Source organism: Borostomias antarcticus (genome assembly GCF_949987555.1).
Source record: "Borostomias antarcticus genome assembly, chromosome: 30".
NCBI classification, from domain to species: domain Eukaryota; kingdom Metazoa; phylum Chordata; class Actinopteri; order Stomiiformes; family Stomiidae; genus Borostomias; species Borostomias antarcticus.
This window is the reverse complement of record NC_140263.1, coordinates 5,633,695-5,658,067: the sequence shown is the minus strand read 5'-3', so window position 1 is coordinate 5,658,067 and position 24,373 is coordinate 5,633,695. Positions and strand designations below refer to the sequence as shown.

General features: G+C 47.3%; 1 protein-coding gene across 1 annotated transcript in view; it reads left to right on the top strand.

Annotated features, from left to right (window-relative positions):
- mmp17a (matrix metallopeptidase 17a) overlaps window positions 1–24,373 on the top strand; it is a gene marked incomplete at both ends in the record, with an annotated part of 111,627 nt that overhangs the window by 61,787 nt on the left and 25,467 nt on the right. The window contains 1 exon segment of the mRNA XM_084460181.1: window positions 97–185. Within this exon segment, the coding sequence (XP_084316307.1) occupies window positions 97–185 (89 nt within the window).

Below are 24,373 nucleotides of genomic sequence, written 5' to 3'. Positions count from 1 at the left end.
CTGCAGGAGCGACGAGTGGCGAGCCATCATCTCTCGGATTTTTCTGGAACTGGAAATCGGCACGGCGCGTTTGGATTAAGGCTCCATCTCCTCCAGCGATGCTGCTGCTGTTCCCCGTGTTGTGGTTCATATCCCAGGCGAGAGCGGCTCCCTCTCTGTCGGCCGAGCAGATGGACACGGGGGTGGTAAGTGTGTGTGTGGAGCCTCACGACACTTTGTTGGATTACGCTGCGCTGATGGAGACGCGCTGATGTGCTGCAATTTTGGGTCTTGGTGAAAAAGGGACATTTAGCCTAGGGCTTATAAAGTAGCCATAGGTTTATTGTAAACTCATTATTTAAATAGACAATACTTAACTTTGTATCCATCCTTTGGGTTATCATAGCCTGTCTGTCCAGAAAGCATCACCTGATAGGCAGGGCTGTGGCTAGTATAGCCCACCTGCATTAGTAGCATTTATACGATGATCTCAGCTGAATGAGTGTAAAAGGTCTCCTTTTTGCCCATAGTTGACGATGCGAAGCGAAACGAATAGCCTACGCCAGCTGCTGATGTTGTCTAAACTATTTTATGCTTGAGGATCTAAATCAGATATATTGTGCCATTATTATTGGTATCAGAAAATGTGAGATCAGCGTCTGGACTGTTGACTGAATGGTGATTTTTGGAAGTCTGTTAAAACGCATTGATTGTGTGCGACAATCGGTGGTCACGTAGGCTAATAACGCATATTAGACTATCCTGAAGAACATCGGTTTAATAGGAAATATAGATATGTAGGACTATTAATCACTTTTCTCACACACTGTATATTATCTATCTATACTGCATTTCTCGCCCCACCGGGCAACGAAGAATCGCTTTGAACTTTTACGCACATAATTATTTGCTGTCACGGCATCTAACAGATGGCCTCACCGGGAGAGAAAACATAATAACTGTCAATTTGTGTCCTAATTGGTTTTCGTGTCGTTTTCTGTAGCACTGTGTCATGGAAGCTGGTTGTTCTCCCTGGGCGACGTTTAGGCGACGATGACTGGAAGTTTGAGATTGAGCCTCCTAAGATGCTTCTCGTTGTGTTGTGGAGTTAGAGATGCATCTTTAATGTTGATAGTAGGCTACAGTAGGCCCTACCACGAGGCTACTCGTTATACATTGCCTTTTTGTAATCATTTTAATATAATTGTATATCAAAGGATTACCTGTATTGTAGATTTTAAATAACATCATATGAAACCATTAATGTGCTGGAATCACTGTAAAGTCAGGAGATTCAGCCCACATCCTGATTGTGATAACCATATTGTGTATCCTGCCGCTGAGTATGTTTTTTCCCCAATCACTGTGACTGCCTTCTATCTCTCTACCTCATAAATAACTAGCAATACGACATGCAGCTGGTCCTTCCATTGTGTGCGTTATTATTGTAATATTGGGCCAATTATTGTAATATTGGGCCAGGGAAGTGGATGATCTTTGCTGAGGGGTCAGGAAATTACCCAGAGCCTTCCCCCATGTCTCAACCTCCACATGCCGCCTTGGACCCATCCTGGTGTCTAAACTAGGCGCTGTGTTGTTAACTGGCCATGTCTCTGTGGAGCTGAACCACTCAACACACCGGACAGCCTAATTGGCAGGATGCTGCTGTGTGGCCCTCGGCGTGGGACCACCATCACTGGGATGTGTCAGGGCAGGTAGCTAGCTCAGCTGCTAATAAACTTGGCCGGCGCCTGGATCCTTATCACTGTGACACAGCCAGGAGGTAAGACGCCCACAGGGGATTGTTCTGCAGAGCCGGCAAAACCAACCGCACAACATCGCTTTCTAAGAGGACGATCGGCCGATTGCAAAAGATAAAACTCTTAGGGGGGTGTGCAAGTGATACACAGTGAGTGTTTGTGTTTATGTACGTGTGTGTGTGTGTGTGTGTGCTCAGCTGGCTAGTCTCAGGTGTGTAGCAGCTCCTGCTTTGGTTGATAATGAGACAGACGGATGGAGAGTACTCGTCCCTGTTGGAGATTCGTCCCCCCCCGCCCCCCGGCTGGGTTTAAGGGAGGGTTGTGAGGCTAATGACGAGGGGCAGGTGGGTGAATGACTCCCTGACGAGAACAGAGGCTGGTCTCGCCCCAGGAGGCTGACCGTGGCTGCTCTCCCCCCGGGGGGGGCTGATTGAACCACTCTTTTGACATCTCACCAGATGATATCAGTGTCTGGGATCAAAGCTATCGTCGTCTTGTTGTCATGACTCAGGAACCGCCTGATATGCAATTACAACATTCTAGGAGTTGTTTAGACGCCTTAAATGGACACAAAACCTCGAATCCCCCCGTTGGCTCTGTGTTCACCTGGTCATGTTCCTCCAGTGGGGGTCCGCTGGTGAGAGACTGCCGATCCCAGAGACCGACCTCCGTGTGTTCAGGCATTTCTCCTCAGAGACCTACCTCCGTGTGTTCAGTCATTTCTCTCAGAGACCTACCTCCATGTGTTCAGTCATTTCTCTCAGAGACCTACCTCCATGTGTTCAGTCATTTCTCTCAGAGACCTACCTCCCAGTGTTCAGTCATTTCTCTCAGAGACCTACCTCCATGTGTTCAGTCATTTCTCTCAGAGACCTACCTCCCCGTGTTCAGTCATTTCTCTCAGAGACCGACCTCCATGTGTTCAGTCATTTCTCTCAGAGACCTACCTCCGTGTGTTCAGTCATTCCTCTCAGAGACCTACCTCCTTGTGTTCAGTCATTTCTCTCAGAGACCTACCTCCATGTGTTCAGGCATTTCTCTCAGAGACCTACCTCCCTGTGTTCAGTCATTTCTCTCAGAGACCTACCTCCCTGTGTTCAGTCATTTCTCTCAGAGACCTACCTCCCAGTGTTCAGTCATTTCCCAGACCAACCTCCATGTGTTCAGTCATTTCTCTCAGAGACCTACCTCTCTGTGTTCAGTCATTTCTCTCAGAGACCTACCTCCCTGTGTTCAATTGTGTCGCTACTAAAGTCAACGTTTTGCAAACATATCTTTAAGGAAACATTTTAAATCCACAGCTCGCGTGTTCATAACATGTGATAATGGTGTGTGTGAAGGTTGAGCAGTGTGACTGGGGACGGGCAGCGCGGTGACACCTCTGTCCTCACCTTGACAGGCACATTTGGGCTGTAATTTCTGTAATGGGCGCAGCATCTGGTCCCATGTCCACTGGAGCAGAGGAGACAACGAGGGGATGGTGTCCCCCTGCCCCACCACTGACCCCTCCCCCCCCCCCCCCCAATGTCCTTCCCCCCTACCCAAAAACATGACTCACACAGCCAGCTTGTTTAGCGTCCTCCTGATGTGAGCACTAAAGCCTGGTTCATACTGGAGAAGCTCTGGCTCATGGCTCATAGCTGTGGGCACTGCCACGCCCCGAGGCCAGGCCCCGCCCACCTGCCCCACCCAGAAGCCCTGCCCCGCCCAGAGGCACGGCCCCACCCAGAGGCCAAGCCCCGCCCAGAGGCACGGCCCCGCCCAGAGGCCAAGCCCCGCCCAGGCAAGAGCAAGGAGACACACTATAACTCGTCAGTATAAACTAGCCTCAAGTCCAACACATCACATTCTCTCAGATTCCCACATCAGATTCAGACAGCTCACTGACCCACCTTCCCCTTCCTCCTCACCTCCTGTCTCGTCCCAGATGAGATGCATACCTTGACCAGCCAATCCTGTCTCTGCTGATTAATTAGACAGAGAGGCAGGGGCGGAGCCTGGAGGACGAGAGGAAGTTGATTGACAGGGGGAGGAAGTGGGCATGTGTTAGCATGCTTCTGAAAGGATCAATCAAGCAGAAAGGCCAATATATTAAAGCTCGGAGTAAACACAAAAAAAGACCGCTGCACCACTTAGTCAAGTGGCGAACGCAAAATCAATCCCGTCTCTCCCTCCCTGAATGGACCTGTCTCTCTGGGCCGGGGCGCTGGGGGAGACGCGCAGAGACGGGGGAGAATGTTTTACTTAATTGTTGTCGTCAGCCGTCGCGGTCTCTCTGGCGTGAGTCTGTTCCAGTGTTCGAGGAGGTGGAGATCTAGCTGGATTAGACGGGGATAATAATTGCCTTGCCTCAGCTTTCTCACGTAATCACACCCCAACTCCAGGAGTGCTTCCAGCTCCTCCGCCGTACTTTCTGAACGCACTTGGACGCCGGTGACTTCGCATCCATGGCGCTCCGGCTCGGACCGGCGGCGTTATTTCAGGAGCTAAAGGGTCGAGGGCCGCAGTGCGGGCCCGGAATATACGAACCTCAAAGAAACAGAGGGATGCAAAGTGATACTGAGGCGTGTGAGATATAAATATAGCCGTGACCCCTCAGAAAGAGAGCGTGGAGGAGAGACCGCCTCACTCCCCCGTACCCAGCCTGTCAGGTCCCTCTTGTTTGAGCGTCTCAAGGTGCGGACTCGGACCTGGATGTTCTGTCAGATTCGCTGACGGGTTTTTAAACCCTAAAAAGACCAAACTCAAAGGCCGGTTCACAGAAGTTTTGTAGATCCTGACACCTCGTTAGCAGGATCCTTCTGGAACTGCTGCCTGGCAGCTGCGTTGACCCCACCCTGACCCTGTCCATCGTCAAGGAGACAGGCGTGTTCGTACTGTATATCAAAAGGTGCATCTTAAACTGAGAGCTTGTTCCATCACGGGATATGACCTCCTGTTCACTACTGCACCAATACTGTATCTAGGCTTACACACACACACACACACACACACACACACACACACACTGCACTTGAAAAATATCCCATGATATACAGAGCCAATATGTCTGTGGAGCAACTACATCTATCTAGAGCAACTATGTCTATCTAGAGCAACTACGTCTATCTAGAGCAACTACGTCTATCCGTGCTGCTGCGTTTGCAAAGAAAAAAAGAGAGCGATGAGCCAGGCGAGAGGGAACACCAGAAACACGACGTTAGGGAGTAGCGGATCCAACCGTGGGCGCACGAGCGGGAAACCGCCGCTCCCCACAGCAGCGCTGCACGCCATTCTCCTGGCTCTCCATTGGCTCCCGCTGGTTAAGATCTTAACTGAGGTTTGGAACCACGCTGTTCCCCTCCGAGTTACTCCCCTACAGAAAAACCCCAGAGCGTCTACATGTGGCTCCCTAGTCCTATTTTAGTAGAGGCCCCCCCCCCCTCCCTCGCTGTCCCCTACCAGATCAAAGCCATGCTCACCATCGGCCTCCGAAGGAGCGAGGCGCTCTTGTAATTACTGTGGTTTCTGGTGTGGCGCTGGTTTGCCTGGCGCAGCTGAAAATAACCCGTGGGCCGGCAGGATAATCTAGCAGTAGACGATCTGGAAGCACCATCAAGGAAACCCCAAAGCAACAACAGAGCTCCCCTTAAATTGCTTGCAGAAATCGGTCAGAATGTAGAGAAACTCTTTGTGTGTGTGTGCGTGTGCATGTGTGTGTGTGTGTGTGTGTGTGTGTGTGTGTGTGAGTACTGTATGTTTGCTTCTTCATGTCATTGGCGTGCGTGTCTGTATGTGAGGCTGATATGAGCAGTGCTGTGCTGTGACCAGACAGGCCAGAATGAATTCAGAACGCCGTTCTGTCGCTCGTGGGGGGCTGGTTCTCCAGGTCTCTGGTTCTCAAGGTCGCTGGTTCTCCAGGTCTCTCATGTGGTGTTGGTTCTCCAGGTCGCTGGTTCTCCAGGTCTCTCATGTGGGGCTGGTTCTCCAGGTCTCTGGTTCTCCAGGTTGCTGGTTCTCCAGGTCTCAAGTAGGGGCTGGTTCTCCAGGTCTCTGGTTCTCCAGGTCGCTGGTTCTCCAGGTCTCTCATATGGTGTTGGTTCTCCAGGTCGCTGGTTCTCCAGGTCTCTCATGTGGTGTTGGTTCTCCAGGTCGCTGGTTCTCCAGGTCTCTCATGTGGGGCTGGTTCTCCAGGTCTCTCATATGGTGTTGGTTCTCCAGGTCGCTGGTTCTCCAGGTCTCTCATGTGGGCTGGTTCTCAGGTCATGGTCTCACCCAGCTGGATGATCCTGCGTTTGTTCCTCATTAGTGTTTGTCAGTTCCTAACGAGAGAGAGAGAGAGAGAGAGAGAGAGAGAGAAGAGAGAGAGAGAGAGAGAGAAGAGAGAGAGAGAGAGAGAGAGAGAGAGAGAGAGGGAGAGAGAGAGAGAGAGAGAGAGAGAGAGAGAGAGAGAGAGAGAGAGGGACAGAGAGAGAGAGAGAGAGAGAGAGAGAGGGAGAGAGAGAGAGAGAGAGGGAAAGAGAGAAGAGAGAGGGAGAGAGAGAGAGAGAGAGAGAGGGAGAGAGAGACAGAGATAGAGAGAGAGAGAGAGAGAGAGAGAGAGAGAGAGAGAGAGGGAGAGAGAGAGAGGGAGAGAGAGAGAGAGAGAGGGAGAGAGAGAGAGAGAGAGAGAGAGAGAGAGAGAGAGAGAGACGGAGAGAGAGAGAGACGGAGAGAGAGAGAGAGAGAGGTGTGATGTGTTCTGTGGAGATCAGCTCCAGCTCCTGTGTGTAATGCTCTCCTGATGAGACCCTGTTCCCTGCTGAGGTCCCTGTGAACCCAGAAGGACACAGACAGAGCTGAGTTTCCCAGAGGCATCGTAGCGCTACGTTCATCGTAAGCTACGGTGTTCATCATAGCGCTACGATGCCTCTGGGAAACTCAGCCCAGGCTGATTTCACAGCTTGCTTCAGAAACCCCTATTATGAATTAATCATTGAAAAAGATAGTTTTATAAAGACATTTTTATAAAGTTGTTTTCCTCCTGACTGGATCGGGGTGTATCAGTACATGGAACCATTTGTAGTTGTTTAGGTGTGTGTGAGAATCTGCTAATTGAACTCTCTTTAACTACACATGGGCTAATTGCTTAATCTCAAGTTGCAGCTGGAATACCTCATTAGCACAACAATTAGTTATTGATGTTTTTCTCTCTCTGGTCTTTGGGGAGACGAACAGAGAGTTTCCTCTGGGCTGATGTCTTTCTCACCATCAAACAGTTTTGTTTTGTTTTGATGTCTCCGCCTGGCGCAGCCCTGGCCGGATGGCATTATGTTTCCGAGTTGTCCATCTGTCCGTTCGTCCCATTCTTGTGAACGCGATATCTCAAGGACGGCCAGACAGAATGTGTTCCCATTCGGCCAGAATATCCAGTTGCACTCATGGATTAACTGATTAGATTTTGGTGGTCAAACGTCAATATCACTTGACTTAAGGTCAATTTCACCGTCTGTGGAACGGCCTGCGCCATCACTACACTGTATCTGACAACGCTGATGAGAAATCACCTGATTGGGAGTGAAGGGACCCTGCCCCTGTGAGGTGAGCTGGCAGCCCGCGGGCCCACAACAGTATTAGTTCCCAGAATCGCCCTTGATCCTGACTTGACCGTACGCGCTTCAGACAAAATGGATTTTCAATAAATGGATTACTGCCTGTGTGTGTAACACAACAGCATTGAGAGTCACTCTCTCCGCTTGGAGAATACATAAGTTTAGTCCTAATAGAAGAGGTTTGTTCTGGTGCTTCCACCCCCTCAGCTGCTCAAGGGCCCCTTAAACACTTTACTAGTCTGCTACTTACTGAACACTACAGTACCCTCAATCTCTTACCCATATTTTCTTTTTTCACCTCTCTCTTTCGTTCTCTCAAATAACGTCAAGTCAGGAAGCTTTATGACATTTCATCATAAAATATGTTGCCCAAGCAGAAAGACATTCATATAAATAATGAATCAACCAATAAATAATTATGAATATTATGTATACACATATATAAAGGTCTCTCCTCTTCTCTCTCACAGCTTCACCATCTTTGCTATCTTCGCTCCTCGCTCTCCTTCCTCTTTTACCCCCTCCCCTCTGTTTTTGGCAGGGGCTCATGTGCCAGTTCAGAGGCATGACTGTGGGACTGGGCGCCTCGGCGTTTAATAATCCCGCCAGTCAATATGACCTTAATGGCTAGCCGTTCATTAAGTTATGTGCCGCATCATCAGTTCCATCATTTTTTTTATCGCTATTATTAATATGAGGCTAGCGCAGCGGGTTTAGCGCGCTGATCTGGTGGGTGGTGATTGGCCCAGTGAGCAGGAGTGATGGGGCTGGCCCAGAACCAAGCAGGTCCATTTTAAAGCAGGGTTACAGAAGGCCGGCCTCCTCCGTGACAGAGAGGAAGGACAATACCAGCAACACAACGCTCCCGTGCACTGAAGATCTTACTTGGAACAAAACATTGTGCTTTTTGAAGGCTAGTCCTTCACGCGGCGGACCTGGGTTCGATTCCCGGCTCGGGTCCTGTGCCGCATGACCTCCCCTCTCTCTCTCCCACATTTCCTGTCTCTCTACACTGTCCTATAACATTAAAGCTGAAAAGCCCTAAAAAATATCTTTAAAAAAATAAATCTTGCTATTATAAATAATAATTACAGCTGCTGCTCGGCAGTGGATCAGCGCCGGGTGTTTTGAGAGAGACAAACGACTTAAAAACCTAAATAAAAAATAAAACATCTTAATTGTGTCTCTGAAATCCAAACAGTACAATGCCTGTGTACAGTACAGACAGTACAGAAACCCTGATTCACCTCAGAATTAAGTGGTTCTGTTTCACCAACTGCCAAAATGTCAAACTATGAATAAATTACACAGAGAGACGGTGCAAAATATGTGCACCTCTTCACAGAAAATACACCATTTTGTTGAGCAAACCCAAAGTCTCGAGTACAGATCTCTATCTCATAGAAGTCTAATGTACAGTTTTTAAGTGTTGTATTGGTCATTTAACACATGAGCATACTTGTACAGCACATCCAGTATGCTGTGTGTGTTAGCGAGGAAATGGAACGGTCCTCTGATATGGAATAGCTGTTTTTAGCCTGTAGCCTACTACCCTTCCTGGTGCCAAGACTGTCATTAATGCCCCATTCATGCTAAGCTCCGCCTGGATGTGCGCTGGCAGCCTGAGGGGCTGCAGGAGTCGGGACGCCGCGCCGTGACAGCGGCCCCCGAGGGCTACGCTACACTAATGGTGCGTTCCAGTCGCCTCGCTAACTCTGACTTCCCAAGTTCCCCGGCGGGAAATGTGATCTGGGAGAACTACTGAACTGTGATTTCCACCTCGGAAAACCTCACTTACCCCGACCACCACTCCCAACTTCAAGATGGAGGCTGCTCTGTGCGTCGGCGAGGCCGCTCTCGGGACAGGTGCCAACTCGCGCCTTGTTGAGCACAACAGTGACCGCCCACTTTTGTTTTTGCCTCGAATCAGGAAGTGAATTTCCACTGGCGTTTCATAAAACCCTTCTATAAAGAGGCTAAAACCTGGAGCCGCGCGACTTAGTCGAGTGCACACTTCTGAGGACTGTACTGCACACTTCTGAGGACTGTACTGCACACTTCTGAGGACTGTACTGCACACTTCTGAGGACTGTACTGCACACTTCTGAGGACCGTACTGCACACTTCTGAGAACCGTACTGCACGCTTCTGAGGACCGTACTGCACACTTCTGAGGACCGTACTGCACACTTCTGAGAACCGTACTACACACTTCTGAGGACCGTACTGCACGCTTCTGAGAACCGTACTGCATACTTCTGAGGACCGTACTACACGCTTCTGAGAACCGTACTGCAGTCAAAAACACACTTTCCAAAGTGAAATCATGCAATGGAGGGAGGTAGCCGCTGTCGGCCTCTGCTGGTCGGTCGGAGGTATTAATAACGCTTATACACTCAGAACCAAAGAGAAAAATAATTTGTCGATCCACCCCGTAATTCAGATCTGCTCTGAAATCAAATCAGGTCCAGGGGAACGTGTGTGCCAAGTATGAACATAGTTATTTGTTTTCGATCTATAGTGTGAACAACATGCCCATCCAGCCACATACCCACACACTCACACACACACACACACACACACACACACAAACACACACACAGACAGCAGTGAACACTCTAAGTCGATGCCTCACGACAGTGAGAGAAATAAGTGTAAGCCACAGTAATACTACTTATGAGCACTTCTGTCGTATCTGTCTCATTAAATCAGCTCACAGTACTATTAGAACTGGTATTACTAACAAAGATCAGGCTAAAGTGGGTTTTTCGGCTTGTTGTTTCTGGAACGCCGTCAATTCGGGCGCATCGTTATTCCCAGCTCCAAATTCCTACTTCCCAGGGTACTGGAAACGCAGAATAATCTAGGCCAGGCTAACTCCCTCAACACCCTGCTGGAGTCACACTCTCATCCACACAGGCTAATAAGAGAGAGGAGACTTATACAGTAACAGCTAATTGGCACTCATTGGTGTTTCTAGCACTCAGTCCTGTTCCCAGTGAGATCGTTACCCAGCATGCCTTGCCTGCTAGGGTGCAGTACACCCCCCCCCCCCCCACCACCATCCAGCAGGGATGGATGAAATCTAATTTAGCATTAGCCGAGCGGGGAGAACTCACAGTGCACTGAATACATTGACTCATTCCCACACACACACACACACACACACACACACACACACTGTTTTCCAGTAACATTTCGGCTGATTCAGAGTCTATTTTATTCATGGGAGCTTTGAACTTTGACACCATTTCAGCGGTTCCCTGTGGCGGTGTCAGGTAGTAACGGCTCTGTCGCAAACAACACACAAACCTCCCAACCAAGACTATTTTCACTTCCCCGTTCCCCGACTGAACACTTTCACCTCCACTTTGCGGCGTTCTTTCGCGGTCAGCGATGCATTGAAGACTTCGCCTCTGAAGTAGCCCGTTCTCCTCAGCTCATTCTGATGGTGATTCACAACGGGACCTTTGTTGTGCTGTTTTCCGGCTCGGGGCGTCTTGTCCACTGTGCGTTTCTGTTTGAATGAATCTCCGGGGCTAAGAAGACCCACTGGGCTCCACGGCCTCCCACCCCTCTCTCTGTGCCACGGGCCCAACCCAGGTGACACATCGAAAGAAGACGTCTCAAATGACCGTGATGTTGTTTTGTCCACCACGCTCGAATGTTTCCTTTCTCTCTCGTCTCTTTATTCGGGGGAAGCATTAAGGAGCAACGGTAACATGGCCACTGAGGTTAAGTGCTTGCGTGTGGAGATAGAAGTAGCTTTAGGACATAGCTTTGGGGGACTAAGGGAATGTGTGGGTCTCACAGCCCGTCTGTCTGTCTGTCTGTCTGTCTCCATGGTGCCCGTACCCTCACAGCCTGTCTGTCTGTCTCCATGGTGCCTGTACCCCCACAGCCTGTCTGTCTGTCTGTCTCCATGGTGACGGTACCCTCACACATGACAGCTGTGCTACTGCTACCTGGCAGGCTTTGGGTTACACACAGAGACCGAGTGACAAAAATACTCTCTCTCACACACACACACACACACACACACACACACACAGCTCAAATATACAGTATGCAAGTATGCTCAGGCCTAGGTTAACGGCATATACATAAATAAATAAAAATACATAGTCACATACAGTAAATGCAGTTTGACACGGACAAAAATGCAACCTCATTCATTCAAGCAGCACAGACATTTGCATTCTTCCTAAAATAAGTCCCCCCCTCCCCTCTCTCTCCCTCTCTCCCTCTCTCTTTTCTCCCTCACTAAAACTCAAAGTACCCCCATAATGTGCAGTGAGAGGTTCTCATAGGGCTGCATGGGGGGCGCCTGTAACAGTCCTCTGATTAGCCCGTGTGTGTGTGTGTGTGTGTGTGTGTGTGTGTGTGTGTGTGTGAGACTACGTGCGTGTGTGAGACTACGCGTGTGTGAGACTGCGTGTCCGTGTGTGTGTGTGTGTGTGTGTGTGTGTGTGTGAGACTGCATGTGTGTGTGTGTGTGTGTGAAACTGCGTGTCCGTGTGTGTGTGTGTGAGACTGTGTGTCCGTGTGTGTGTGTGTGAGACTGCGTGTCCGTGTGTGTGTGTGAGACTGCGTGTCCATGTGTGTGTGTGTATGTGTGTGTGTGAGACTGCGTGTGTGTGAGGTTTGGTTTGGTTTATTCGACATATCAGTTTAAAATACGTGTTGTGCATAAAGGAGTAGTAAAGGGAAAATGCACGTTTAGCCCTGTTTTAAGGTTACTTATGCTCATATACAATGGTTCAGATCAAAACTAGCACTTTTGAGAAAGTCTGATCATTGTGTTGTTTAGGTCATACAATGGATGTGGGTGGTGCATCGTGTCAGGCAGGAAATATTGATAGACATTTCAACATTTCCTACATTCGCTACCCATGAATTATGCACAACGACGGGTCGTAGGTCATTCTGATAGACGATTCCTCTCTGGAAGGATGTGCTACCCATGGTTTAAGCATAATATAATGGGTAGTAGGACACTGATAGACATTTCCCACCTGGATGTCTTTCAGAATGCCCTATATTGTGCTCATAGCACATCCTGTCAGAAAGGAAATGTCCTAGGACCCATTTTATTGTGCTTAATTCATGGGTAGCACATCCTACCAGGTAGGACATGTTGAAATGTCTATCAACCTTTCTTACCAGACAGGATGCACCATCCATATTAACCTGGTTGAACTCAGTTCTATCCAGGCTGTTTCTATCTGAGCTGTTTCTATCTGAGCTGTTTCTATCTGGGCTGTTTCTATCTGGGCTGTTTCTATCTGGGCTGGGCTGTTTCTATCAGGGCTGTTTCTATCTGGTCTGTTTCTATCCGTGTTGTTTCTATCCAGGCTGTTTCTATCTGGGATGTTTCTATCCGGGCTGTTTCTATATGGACTGTTTCTATCCGGGCTGTTTCTATCCAGGCTGTTTCTATCCGGGCTGTTTCTATCCAGGCTGTTTCTATCTAGGCTGTTTCTATCTGGGCTGTTTCTATCCGGGCTGTTTCTATCCAGGCTGTTTCTATCTGGGCTGTTTCTATCTGGGCTGTTTCTATCTGAGCTGTTTCTATCTGGGCTGTTTCTATCTGGGCTGTTTCTATCTGAGCTGTTTCTATCTGGGCTGTTTCTATCTGGGCTGTTTCTATCTGGGCTGTTTCTATCAGGGCTGTATCTATCTGGGCTGTTTCTATCTGGGCTGTTTCTATCCAGGCTGTTTCTATCCAGGCTGTTTCTATCTGGGCTGTTTCTATCCGGGCTGTTTCTATCCGGGCTGTTTCTATCTGAGCTGTTTCTATCTGAGCTGTTTCTATCTGAGCTGTTTCTATCTGGGCTGTTTCTATCTGGTCTGTTTCTATCTGGGCTGTTTCTATCCGGGCTGTTTCTATCAGGGCTGTTTCTATCTGGGCTGTTTCTATCTGGACTGTTTCTATCTGGTCTGTTTCTATCCAGGCTGTTTCTATCCAGGCTGTTTCTATCCGGGCTGTTTCTATCCAGGCTGTATCTATCTGGGCTGTTTCTATGGGATGGGGGGGGGGAGGTGAGAGAGGGAAGAGGAACATTCTCTACACTGAACGAGTGGCTGGATCAATCACATCTGTGTTTGCAGACGTTTGGAGCGCGACAAGACATGGCCTTTTGTCGCCGACATGATACGGTGTCGACTTTGACCGATGTTCGTTTCTGATGAAAAACTCCTCCTGTCGGTCAGAGGAACAGCTGCCCTCCTAAGCACCCGCCCCCCCCTCTCCCCTCCAATCAGCTGCTCCAGTGGAGATCCGATCACCCCTCACTGAGGGGAGGACCGATTCCATTAATGGGCCCTTCTCGGCTGCTGGGCCCCACACTGGGAGAACGTGGGAGGGAGCTGCCATATTGATCCTCTCTCTCTCTCTCTCTCTCTCTCTCTCTCTCTCCTGAATGGGTTTAATGAGCCTCTGTGTCTGTGACTATGAGGGGTGACCGCCACTGGTCAGTGTCATCTGGTAGCCATTAGCCTGCTGTCACCAACCCTCCATCCCTCTTTCATATATCATCAAGATTTCTTCTTTTATTAATTCATCTCTTTCTTTTTCTCTCTCTCTCTGGGTGTATGTCTCACTCTCTCTCTCCATCTCTCTCTGGCTACCTTCTCTCTCTCTCTCTCTCTCTATCTCTCTCTGGCTACCTTCTGTCTTTCTTTCTGTCCATACAGTATGTCTCTCTCTCTCTCTGCAGTTTCTCATATCAGCTGTCCCGAAGCTAGAGATTAAAAACTCACTAATCAGCTGCATGTTAATCCTGTGTGTCACACACACACACACACACACACACACAAACACATGTGCACACACAGACACAAACACGCGCACGTTCACACAATACACATGCACACTTGTCTCATACACACACACACACACACACACGCTTGAAATCCCAGCATCCTGTCAGTAACGACTCTTAAACTACCCATGAACCCCTCTCCATGTGAATGATACCCTCTTCCTGTATTCCCCCACCTGGTTCAACCCCCCCAGCTAGAGAGACCTGTCCACACTCCTAGTGAGGAGGGATACCAGAGCGCCATTAGGAACTCTCCAAGTACCGCTGATAGATACGAACGCACCGTCGTCCATAATCCTCATTCTAAGCCCTCAGGAAAGATGAGTGGGTGAGCGTGCGTTGTTTTCCCTCCAAAACTCATATCCAGTCAGTAGTTCTGTGCTCTGCGCAACGAGCATCGCATACTGATGGAGAACAGGTCTCACCTGGATGAGCGCACTTAATGGGCCCGTTATCCACATCCATTATGCCTCCTGTTCCAACAAACCTTTTACACAATATGCAAGACAGAGATAATGGCTTTTTATCTGTGCTGTGTGCTTACCTGTGATTGGGCGTCTGTCTGTAGGAACACAGTTGATGCAGATTTATATATCGAAGGATTCGTTCATTTCTGGATGGACTCATAAGTGTATATATTGTGTCTTTGTAGGCAAAGTGACTCTGTAGTACATTACTAGATGGATATATAGTGCATGTGTGTATATCTGTGTGTGTATACATAGCATGTCAACATGTGTGTTCATGTTAAAGTAGGCTTAATCGGTCATATGTTTTATTTATTACCATCACGGCATTTCACAGGGAAATCCATTCATTGAGTGAAAAACATTGATGGAATATCATGAATTTGTCAGTAGGCCTAATGGTGAATGCGTGTGAATAGGCTATGTCGTCAATAGCGTAATCATCACACATATTTGAATAGATTTCCTCTTTCTGTGACATTCGCTACCAGCAAACGCTGAAAATACAGGTCCTCAATTTATTAGGCTAGCTAGCTTATCCAACCATACAACTGGACCACTCCATGGAATGTTGAAAGAACTTTTATTCTTTAAGGTTAACCCGTTCGATACGACCACGTCACCGGCAACATTAAAAAAATCTCTAACAAATATTTAATAATATTAAAAAAATATCTAACAAATCTAAAAAATTCCTCACTCCAACACTTGCTGAAAGCTGAGAAACTGCGCTTTCTAGTATTATAGGGAAAATCCAATTAATATTTGAAATGTTGTCACTGTACTTTCAGGGTTAAAAATACAGTGTCCACACATGCGCCATCTGACAAGAAATAGGCCGACTGAAATAGCCTAACATCAACCACGGTCCCTGGTGAGAATGATGTCACACACATAATACAATAAGTGTATTAATAAAGGTGTTAATGTCCAACCATCCAAGCAATGCCAACAGTCATCCATCCCTGTTTGCGTTACATGTCTGGTGTGTAAGAAAAATATCCCCTTGATTACTGTAGCTCAAACTCATGAATCACCTGTTTGATATGCTCTTTAATGGTGGTGTGATGCGTTTCTGGGCGTGTTAGTGTGATAAGAGATTTGAACCGATCTTTAATTCTGCGTGTTTAATCGCGGATCGTTTTCCCCATTGGAAAAGGTAGCCTGGGACATCGCGCTAATGTAATCCATTGATCTGCGCCCTTTTCTGAGGTGAAATCTTGGGTCATCTCTCTGTAATGACAGTATTTATATTAGTTCTGTGACATGAAAGGCATTTGTGCATCAAGCGCTGGTTAAATAGAAGTTAAAGATAAAATAGCCTTTAGGCAAAACTTGTTTGCATGTATTAGGTTTTACTTTGAAGAATATATCAAGGATTAAAGGATTTATGTCTCAGCAGGATCTGGAAAAACATGTCCATGTGTTTATCTTCAGTAGACTCGACTACTGTAACGGTGTGTTTGCAGGTCTCTCTAAAAAATCGATCAGACAGCTGCAGCTGATTCAGAACGCTGCTGCTCGAGTCCTCACTAAGACCAAGAAAGTGTACCACATCACACCAGTTCTAAGGTCTTTACACTGGCTTCCTGTCTGTCAAAGAATTGACTTTAAAATACTGCTGTTGGTTTATAAAGCACTGAAAGGTTTAGGGCCAAAATATATTTCTGATCTGCTGCTACGTTATGAACCATCCAGACCTCTCAGGTCGTCTGGCACAGGACTGCTTTCTGTCCCCAGAGTTCAAACAAAACATGGAGAAGCAGCGTTCAGTTGTTATGCTCAAATCTATGTAAGCGATTCATAAAGACAGATTGATGAAAACAACCGTTTCATGGCAGAAAATAGATTTTTTAGAAGCTGCATTCTCAGTGCCCCGGCCCCGTTCCCCTCCGCCCGCTCTCCAAGTGTGTGTGTGTGTGTATGTGTGTATGTGAGAGTGTGTGTGTGTGTGTGCGTGTGTGTGTGTGTTTGTGTGTGCTCTCCAAGACTGTGTGTGTTCTGTTTATGTCAGCACCTCGCTCACGCTCCGTTGTGCACATGTGACCCAAGGGTTAACGTATGCCGTCAACATACTGCACACAGAGCACTATATCTCACTATAAACTCAACACACTGCGCTGAACACAGCTCAAAGCTCACAGCTCCACCCCCTACGCCGCCAGAACCACAACAGACCCAGCTTCCTGCCAAGGTCATCCAGGTCAAACTTGACAAGGCGTTTGGGTTCATATGCTTCATGAGTCAGCAGTTCCGTGAACTTCGGGAGCATTTGAGCTTGTATTTGCTGATCTCCTCTTTTGGGGGCGAACGGCGTCGAAGCCAAACTAATCCCTTCTTAGACGCCGTCCTGGGAAAATGATCTCTAATATGAACTTTTGATTTACTTCAAGAAGGCACAGCATATCAGAGAGAGACCTTTAGAGACACACACACACACACACACACACACACACAACTCATACAGTTTTGAGAGAAGGAGAGAAGTGTCTGTGATAGCAGGATTAATTAATTATTTTGCCAACTCTATAATCAACTCTATAATCACCTCTACAGTATAACCAACTCTCTAATCAACTCTATAATCAACTCTATAATCAACTCTATAATCAACTCTATAATCAACTCTATAACCAACTCTCTAATCAACTCTCTAATCAACTCTATAATCAACTCTATAATCACCTCTATAATCAACTCTATAATCAACTCTTTAATCCATCACAAATCTGGTGCTAGGTTATCATCTCTCTAATGCTGTGTTCACACCGAGCGCAATTTTTTCCGGCCGCGCGGCGAGTTTCCATCCTCTATCTCCTCCTCTCTCCTCTCCATCCTCTCTCCTCTATCTCCTCCTCTCTCCTCTATCTCCTCCATCTCCTCCTCTCTCCTCCATCTCCTCCTCTCTCCTCCATCTCCTCCTCTCTCCTCTATCTCCTCCATCTCCTCCTCTCTCCTCCATCTCCTCCTCTCTCCTCCATCTCCTCCTCTATCTCCTCCATCTCCTCCATCTCCTCCATCTCCTCCATCTCCTCCTCTCTCCTCCATCTCCTCCTCTCTCCTCTATCTCCTCCTCTCTCCTCCTCTCTCCTCCTCTCCTCCTCTCTCCTCTCTCCTCTCTCCTCTCTCCTCCTCTCCTCCTCTCCTCCTCTCTCCTCCTCTCCTCCTCTCTCCTCCTCTCTCCTCCTCTCTCCTCTCCATGCTCTCTCTCCTCCTCTCTCCTCCATCTCCTCCTCTCCCTCCTCTCCCCTCTCCCTCTCTTGTGCTGTCAGAGCCCAGGTGTGTGTTGAGTATTCCTCTACTTGCCCCTAAAACTGAATGGGAGAAATGTTGTTGTTGTTGTATTGGTGAGTGGTAATAAACGTTTCTGCGAATTCTAAAAAGGCTTTACAGTTCCTGTTAAAATCTCCTTGACAGGAAGACCGTTTTCTATCAGGAATTATGGTGATTCAGTTCGTGCTGTAGTTACTAGTGATTCTGAAACGTGACTTGGCTTCACGCATTATATTTACTGTGTGTTCTGAATTTTTTAGAGGCAACTGGCCTTTCAGGATTCAGACTTTGTTCCTCAACCTATTGTTGTAGCCTCCTGCTCACCGTTCTCCAACCTTTTGGCATTCCAAACACCCCTGTCCTCTACCCTTTGCATTTTCAAACACCCCTGCCGTGGCTTCATCATTAGAACAGGGAGACATCTGTTAGACTTTCAGCCTGGCCTAGTGTGACCTCACATTGTTCTATCGTGTCTACAGAAACCTAGTCAAGATTTACCGCGCTTTCTAATATCACGCGTTTGACCTCTCGGCCATTGTTGATGACGTGTTGATGAGTTAGCCAATCAGATCTTAGAAACGTCATATCCAGAAAGCATTGTTTATAACAGCGCGCGAGCTCAAACCAAATAATTCGGTCGGTGTTACATTTCCTTAGTCCAGTTGCAACCGTCTTTATTTTGGAATAAAGAACCAGTCTTTGAACGGTTGGTAAGAATCTCAGCAAACCTTCTTATTTTTGATTCATATTTGATAGTTACATCAAATTATTCTACTACAGTTCATGCTTGTTTCTCACTTACTATTTCTATCATGTAGGTGCATCAACACATTTGATCTGGCCTGGCCCTCTGGTCGAGTATAGCTTTGTAAACACTAATTCGGCCAGCAGGGCTTATGAGAGACATGAGGTCATGGGGGGTTAAGTCTGGTTACTGGATTCACTTCCTGTCAATAAGGCAGATGAAGGACTCACTGCAGCTGGTGGTGAGCGTCCCCACAGAGCAGGGCATTGTGGGATTGAGGAGGTCAGCTCTGGAGGGACACACGGACAGATCCTGCTTTTCATGGCGGTTGCCGTGGTGCGGGCAGCGGGGGCCAGCTGACAGGCTACAGGGGGATGATGGGAAGGCGTGGGTCGTGACCTCTGACATCCTGGGGGTCAGAGATAGAATCCTCCCTTGTTGTGAGTTTGAATCCCCTCCGTCTCATCTGACAACATGTGTCATGTCACCCTGACATTGTAATACACACCAGAGAGACCAGAACTAAAGACTAGGCTCAGTTTAGAGGCTTTTTATGTCCTTCCTCCTCCTCTCTCTCTCTCTCTTTCACACACACACACATCTCTCTCTCTCTCTCCCTTTTTCACACACACACACCTCTCTCTCTCTCCCTTTCACACACACATCTCTCTCTCTGTCTCACACACATGCATACGCGCAGACACACAGAAGGAGAGAGAAGAAGAGAGAAGGGAGAAGGAGAGAGAAGGATAGAGAAGGAGAGAGAAGAGAGAAGGAGAGAGGAGAGAAGAAGAAGAGAGAAGAAGAGAGAAGGAGAGAGAGAAGAAGAGAGAAGGAGAGAGAGAAGAAGAGAAGGAGAGAGAAGAAGAGAGAAGGAGAGAGAAGGAGAGAGAAGGAGAGAGAAGGAGAGAGAAGGAGAGAGAAGAAGCATTTTTAGCTCCTTCCTCTCCCGGTCTCTCCCTACGGTATCATGGTCAAGTTGAGTGTTTTTAGGAGATTAGGATTACAGAATCTGAGGGATTAGACAGAGAAGAAACTCTCACTAGGGGAAAAACAAACACTCCACACACTTCTCCTCCTTCCTGGTAAACAAGGAGTTTGTTTTCATTAAATTCCGCCTAAAAAACATACCCAAAACTAGAAATGGTGTTCGGAGAGTACAGACCGCCTGTGAATACATGTTGTGTCTCCGTGCGTACGAGGAGGGCTTGGGGAAGGAAGCTCTTCCTGGTCTCGCCCTGTGTGTGACCCCCTCACACTCTGGTACTCCCAGGTTTAAGATCTGCGCTCCCCGATGTGCGCAATCCAGACGCCAGGGCTCTCTCAGTTTGACCCCTGACCCTGGTGGGTGCTTTCTGGGTGCTCAAGGGATTTGTAGTTCCTCCTCCAGGTCGGTGGCAGAGATGTGACTTGAGAGTTAAATGAGGGAGAGTTGTTCAAAAATGCCACCGAGTGTCCCCACATCCACAGTCCAAAGCAGCTACTTCAACCTCCCCATTGATTGGATGTGACCTGCGCTTTCTCCTCGGCCATCGTTCATCTTGTAGAACAACACGCGGTTACAGTTGCTTCCTGAGGGGCTGTTGGAGACCAGCGCTACAGTCACACCAGACAGGAGAGACCAGCAATACATTCACACCATTACTGAGACAGGAGAGACCAGCACTACAGACAGACGTCATCGTCATGGGCGACACTTTTTGTGGAAAAAAAGTGTCGCAGAGGGCTGTCGCGCACCAACGTTTTTTTCTAATGTCGCTGACTCCGACATATTGTCGCTCAAGTGTGATTGGATAGCTAGATAGAAGGCTTGTGTGTTGCCATGGATATGCTTGTTCCACAACCTTGTTTTAGTTTTGTCTGCCATTTGACGTTAGGCTGTCATGGAAGGAGTAGAGGAACGGCTCTCCCAGCTTGTGAGGAGATATCCTCATCTATACAATTCATCCCTGCCCCTTCACAGATGCCCAAGTACTGCAAAATTCGTGGAAGGGAATCTTTCCCGATCAGAATGAAAACAAACCACAATGAAAACCGCTCTGTGAACAACCTCTTTACCTCAAATTAAACTCTTTCCCTCAGAAAGACGCTTCTCTCAGAATGACAACAAACGCGCAACAGAATGACACGCGGCTGATTGTTTCCATAGAGACGATGCGAAGTGTCACCCGAAGCATGAATGCTACATGTTGAGCGACACTTATTTTTGACGAGCTACACTTTTCAAGAAGCATAAATTAGCTTTCAGGAGGCCGTGTGTGTGTGTGTGTGTGTGTGTGTGTTTGAGAGTAAGTGAAAGGTATTAACTGTGTGTGTTTGAGAGTGAGTGAAAGGTATTGACTGTGTGTGTGTTTGAGAGTGAGTGAAAGCTATTGACTGTGTGTGTTTGAGAGTGAGTGAAAGCTATTGACTGTGTGTGTTTGAGAGTGAGTGAATGGTATTGACTGTGTGTGTTTGAGTGAGTGAAAGGTATTGACTGTGTGTGTGTTTGAGAGTGAGTGAAAGGTATTGACTGTGTGTGTGTGTGTGTGTGTGTGAGAGAGTGAGTGAAAGGTATTGACTGTGTGTGTGTGTGTTTGAGAGTGAGTGAAAGCTATTGACTGTGTGTGTGTGTGTGTGTGTGTGTGTGAGGTATTGACTCCAGGATTGATCGACTGTGTCCTAGATTAGCGCTGAGACCTTGCTAGGAGACTGACAGCGTTGCCATGGGCAACAGAGCGGCGGTCTGGTCAGAGTGGCCCCAGACAGAGACGCCCGTCTGGCTCTGAACACTTGATAACACCTGAACACCTGTCTCCCAGGCGTGAGCTACCGCACTGCTGCTCACTGACCCAACACCTGATAACACCTGAACATCTCATCACTATGCAGAAGGAGAGGGTTTTCTGTCTCAAGTGCCCTGGATATTCTCAGCAAAAGATACATCCCGTACACACTTATACACACCTCTGTGGAGCACCGGCTCTGTGGCCTAGTGGTAGAGTGTCCGCCCAGAGACTGGGAGGTTGTGGGTTCGATCCCCGGCCGAGTCATACCAAAGACTATAAAAATGGGACAATTGCCTCCCTGCTTGGCACTCAGCATCAAGGGTTGGAATTGGGGGGTTAGATCACCAAATGATTCCCGAGCGCTGCACCGCTGCTGCTCACCGCTCCCCCAGGGGATGATGGGTCAAATGCGGAGAGCAAATTTCACACACTCAGGTGTGTGACAATCAGTGGGACTTTAACCTTTAACCTCAGTTGGTCATGGTCAAGGGGTCTGGAGGAGATGTGTTCAGTCATAAGAAGCTCACTGCCCACTGGTGTATAAGGTCATAGTTGGAGAGAACTCTAGCCCAATGAGACTATAGGAACAGACCACGCCTATAAAGGTGGGTCAGACTGAACACCATGTTGTCTGATCAGGGAACGCTGACTGCCAAAGCGTTCCTCTGTGACTGACCCAGATCCCGATGCTGTTTGACTAAATAAATGTTGAATCTGATCTATAATTCAGCTCCGGCAAACTACTTTCCTCTTGGGCCATTGATACTTCAACACCATCAGTAAACATCATATATCAATGCACAGCTGTATACTTGAACGTTATTTAATTGCACTGCCTACATAATTGACACAGACAAAGTCATCTATGATCAGATGGGACAAGTAGATGAGGATGATACTGATAGACTGCTAGACGACGGATAGTAAATTGCCAGTTTGGGAACCTTTAAAGTCGCAGTGAAACAGACGTTTAAGATCATCTTACTTCCGTAGTTTGATGTATTTCCGACGCAAACAAGCTATGAGGGTGGGACATTATGTTTAGAGGAATTTGATTGGAACATTGACAAGTGGACGGGTTTTAAGAACTTTAGACAGATTCGATAGAAGGATAGCGTTGATTGACGGGTGGATGTCGTGAGATTATTGGCCTAAAATCTAAGGTACCTGTTGTCGTCATTGCACGTGACCTACCGTTTTCCAGGAAGTAAGAAATTATAAGATTACAACAAAAGTATAATTTTGTAATTTTTTTGGCATACATCGTTGAATAGGTGAACATTATGACCAATTATGTGAACCAAAATGGGACAGAATGCTTTTTTCATTTCAGTGTGACTTTAAATGTCTAGTTGAGTACCTGGGACTGGAATGAGGAGCTGCTTCGCTCTGATAAGATGCTGTAAGAACAAGCAAGAATTACAAGAATCCCAATGTACCTGAACTAGTTACACATGGCTAATAAACGTTTCTGTTCTATTGAGTGTTTTTAAGGACAACAGTTTGCTTGTTCTGCCCATGTGTGGTTTGGTTCAGTGTGTCATGTCTGTACTCGAGACCATGGGTTCCCAAACTCCATCAATGTGGGCCTCCCCTCTAAAAACAGTGACACACCCGCGCCCCCCCAACCCCACAAATTTGTCCATAAAAACAGACCTTTAAAATCACGTTTCATTCATAAAAACCATAGAAAATTCTAAAATAAAACATGTTTTTCCTTATTTCTTTTTTTTTTAACCATCCCTCCGCGCCTCCCCTGAATTTCTTTGGGGGCCCCCAGGGGAGGCCCGCCTCACAGTGTGGGAATGCCTGCTCTAGACTGTAGACTCATCATGATTCAGAAGAGCTCCTCTGGTGGTCTGGAGAGGAACCTCTCTCTGACTGAAGCAGGTCACCTTCATGGTGTTTGTGGTTCAGACGCTATGCAAGATCCGGAGCACAGAGAAGGATGGATGAATGGAGAGAGAAAAAGAATTGAGGAGAGAGAGAGACAGACAGAAAGAGAGAAAAATAATTGAGAGAGAGAGAGAGGGAGAGAGAGAGAGAGAGAGGATGGGGATGTGGAGGATGATAAAACAGTGGGAGACAGGAATCCTGGAGCAGATTCAGATTGACCTGTCTTGTTAGGTTTATCAATTAAAGACCCTGGAGGTCAAATGAGATTCCACAGCACAGCCAGCTCTGAATAGGAGACAGACTACGGGCATACACACACACACCTACACACACACACACATCTACACACACACACACACATCTACACACACAAATCTACACACAAATCTACACACACACATCTACACACACACATCTACACACACACACACACACACATCTACACACACACACACACACACACACATCTACATACACCTCAATAAGGTATTTTCCTGGTCCTTGTGAGTTTGTTCTCAAAGCTAAACTAGCATCTGGTTGCATGAGGACAGAACCAACACACTTGGGGGGGTTTAAGGTGAATGGATCTATCTCTCTCTCTCTCTCTCTCTATATATATATATATATATATATATATATATATATACATATACACACATACACACACACACAGTGGGGCCTCCCCTGTGTAAATACAAAAAAGTATTTAGTCAGCCACCAATTGTGCAAGTTCTCCCACTTAAAAAGATGAAAGGCCTGTAATTTTCATCATAGGTATACCTCAACTATGAGAGACAAAATGAGAAAAAAAAATCCTGAAAATCACATTGTCTGATTTTTAAAGAATTTATTTGCAAATTATGGTGGAAAATAAGTATTTGGTCAATAACAAAAGTTCATCTCAATACTTGTTATATACCCTTTGTTGGCAATGACAGAGGTCAAACGTTTTCTGTAAGTCTTCACAAGGTTTCCACACACTGTTACTGGTATGTTGGCCCATTGGCAACAGACTTTCAACTCCCTCCAAAGATTTTCTACGGGGTTGAGATCTGGAGACTGGCTAGCCCACTCCAGGACCTTGAAATACT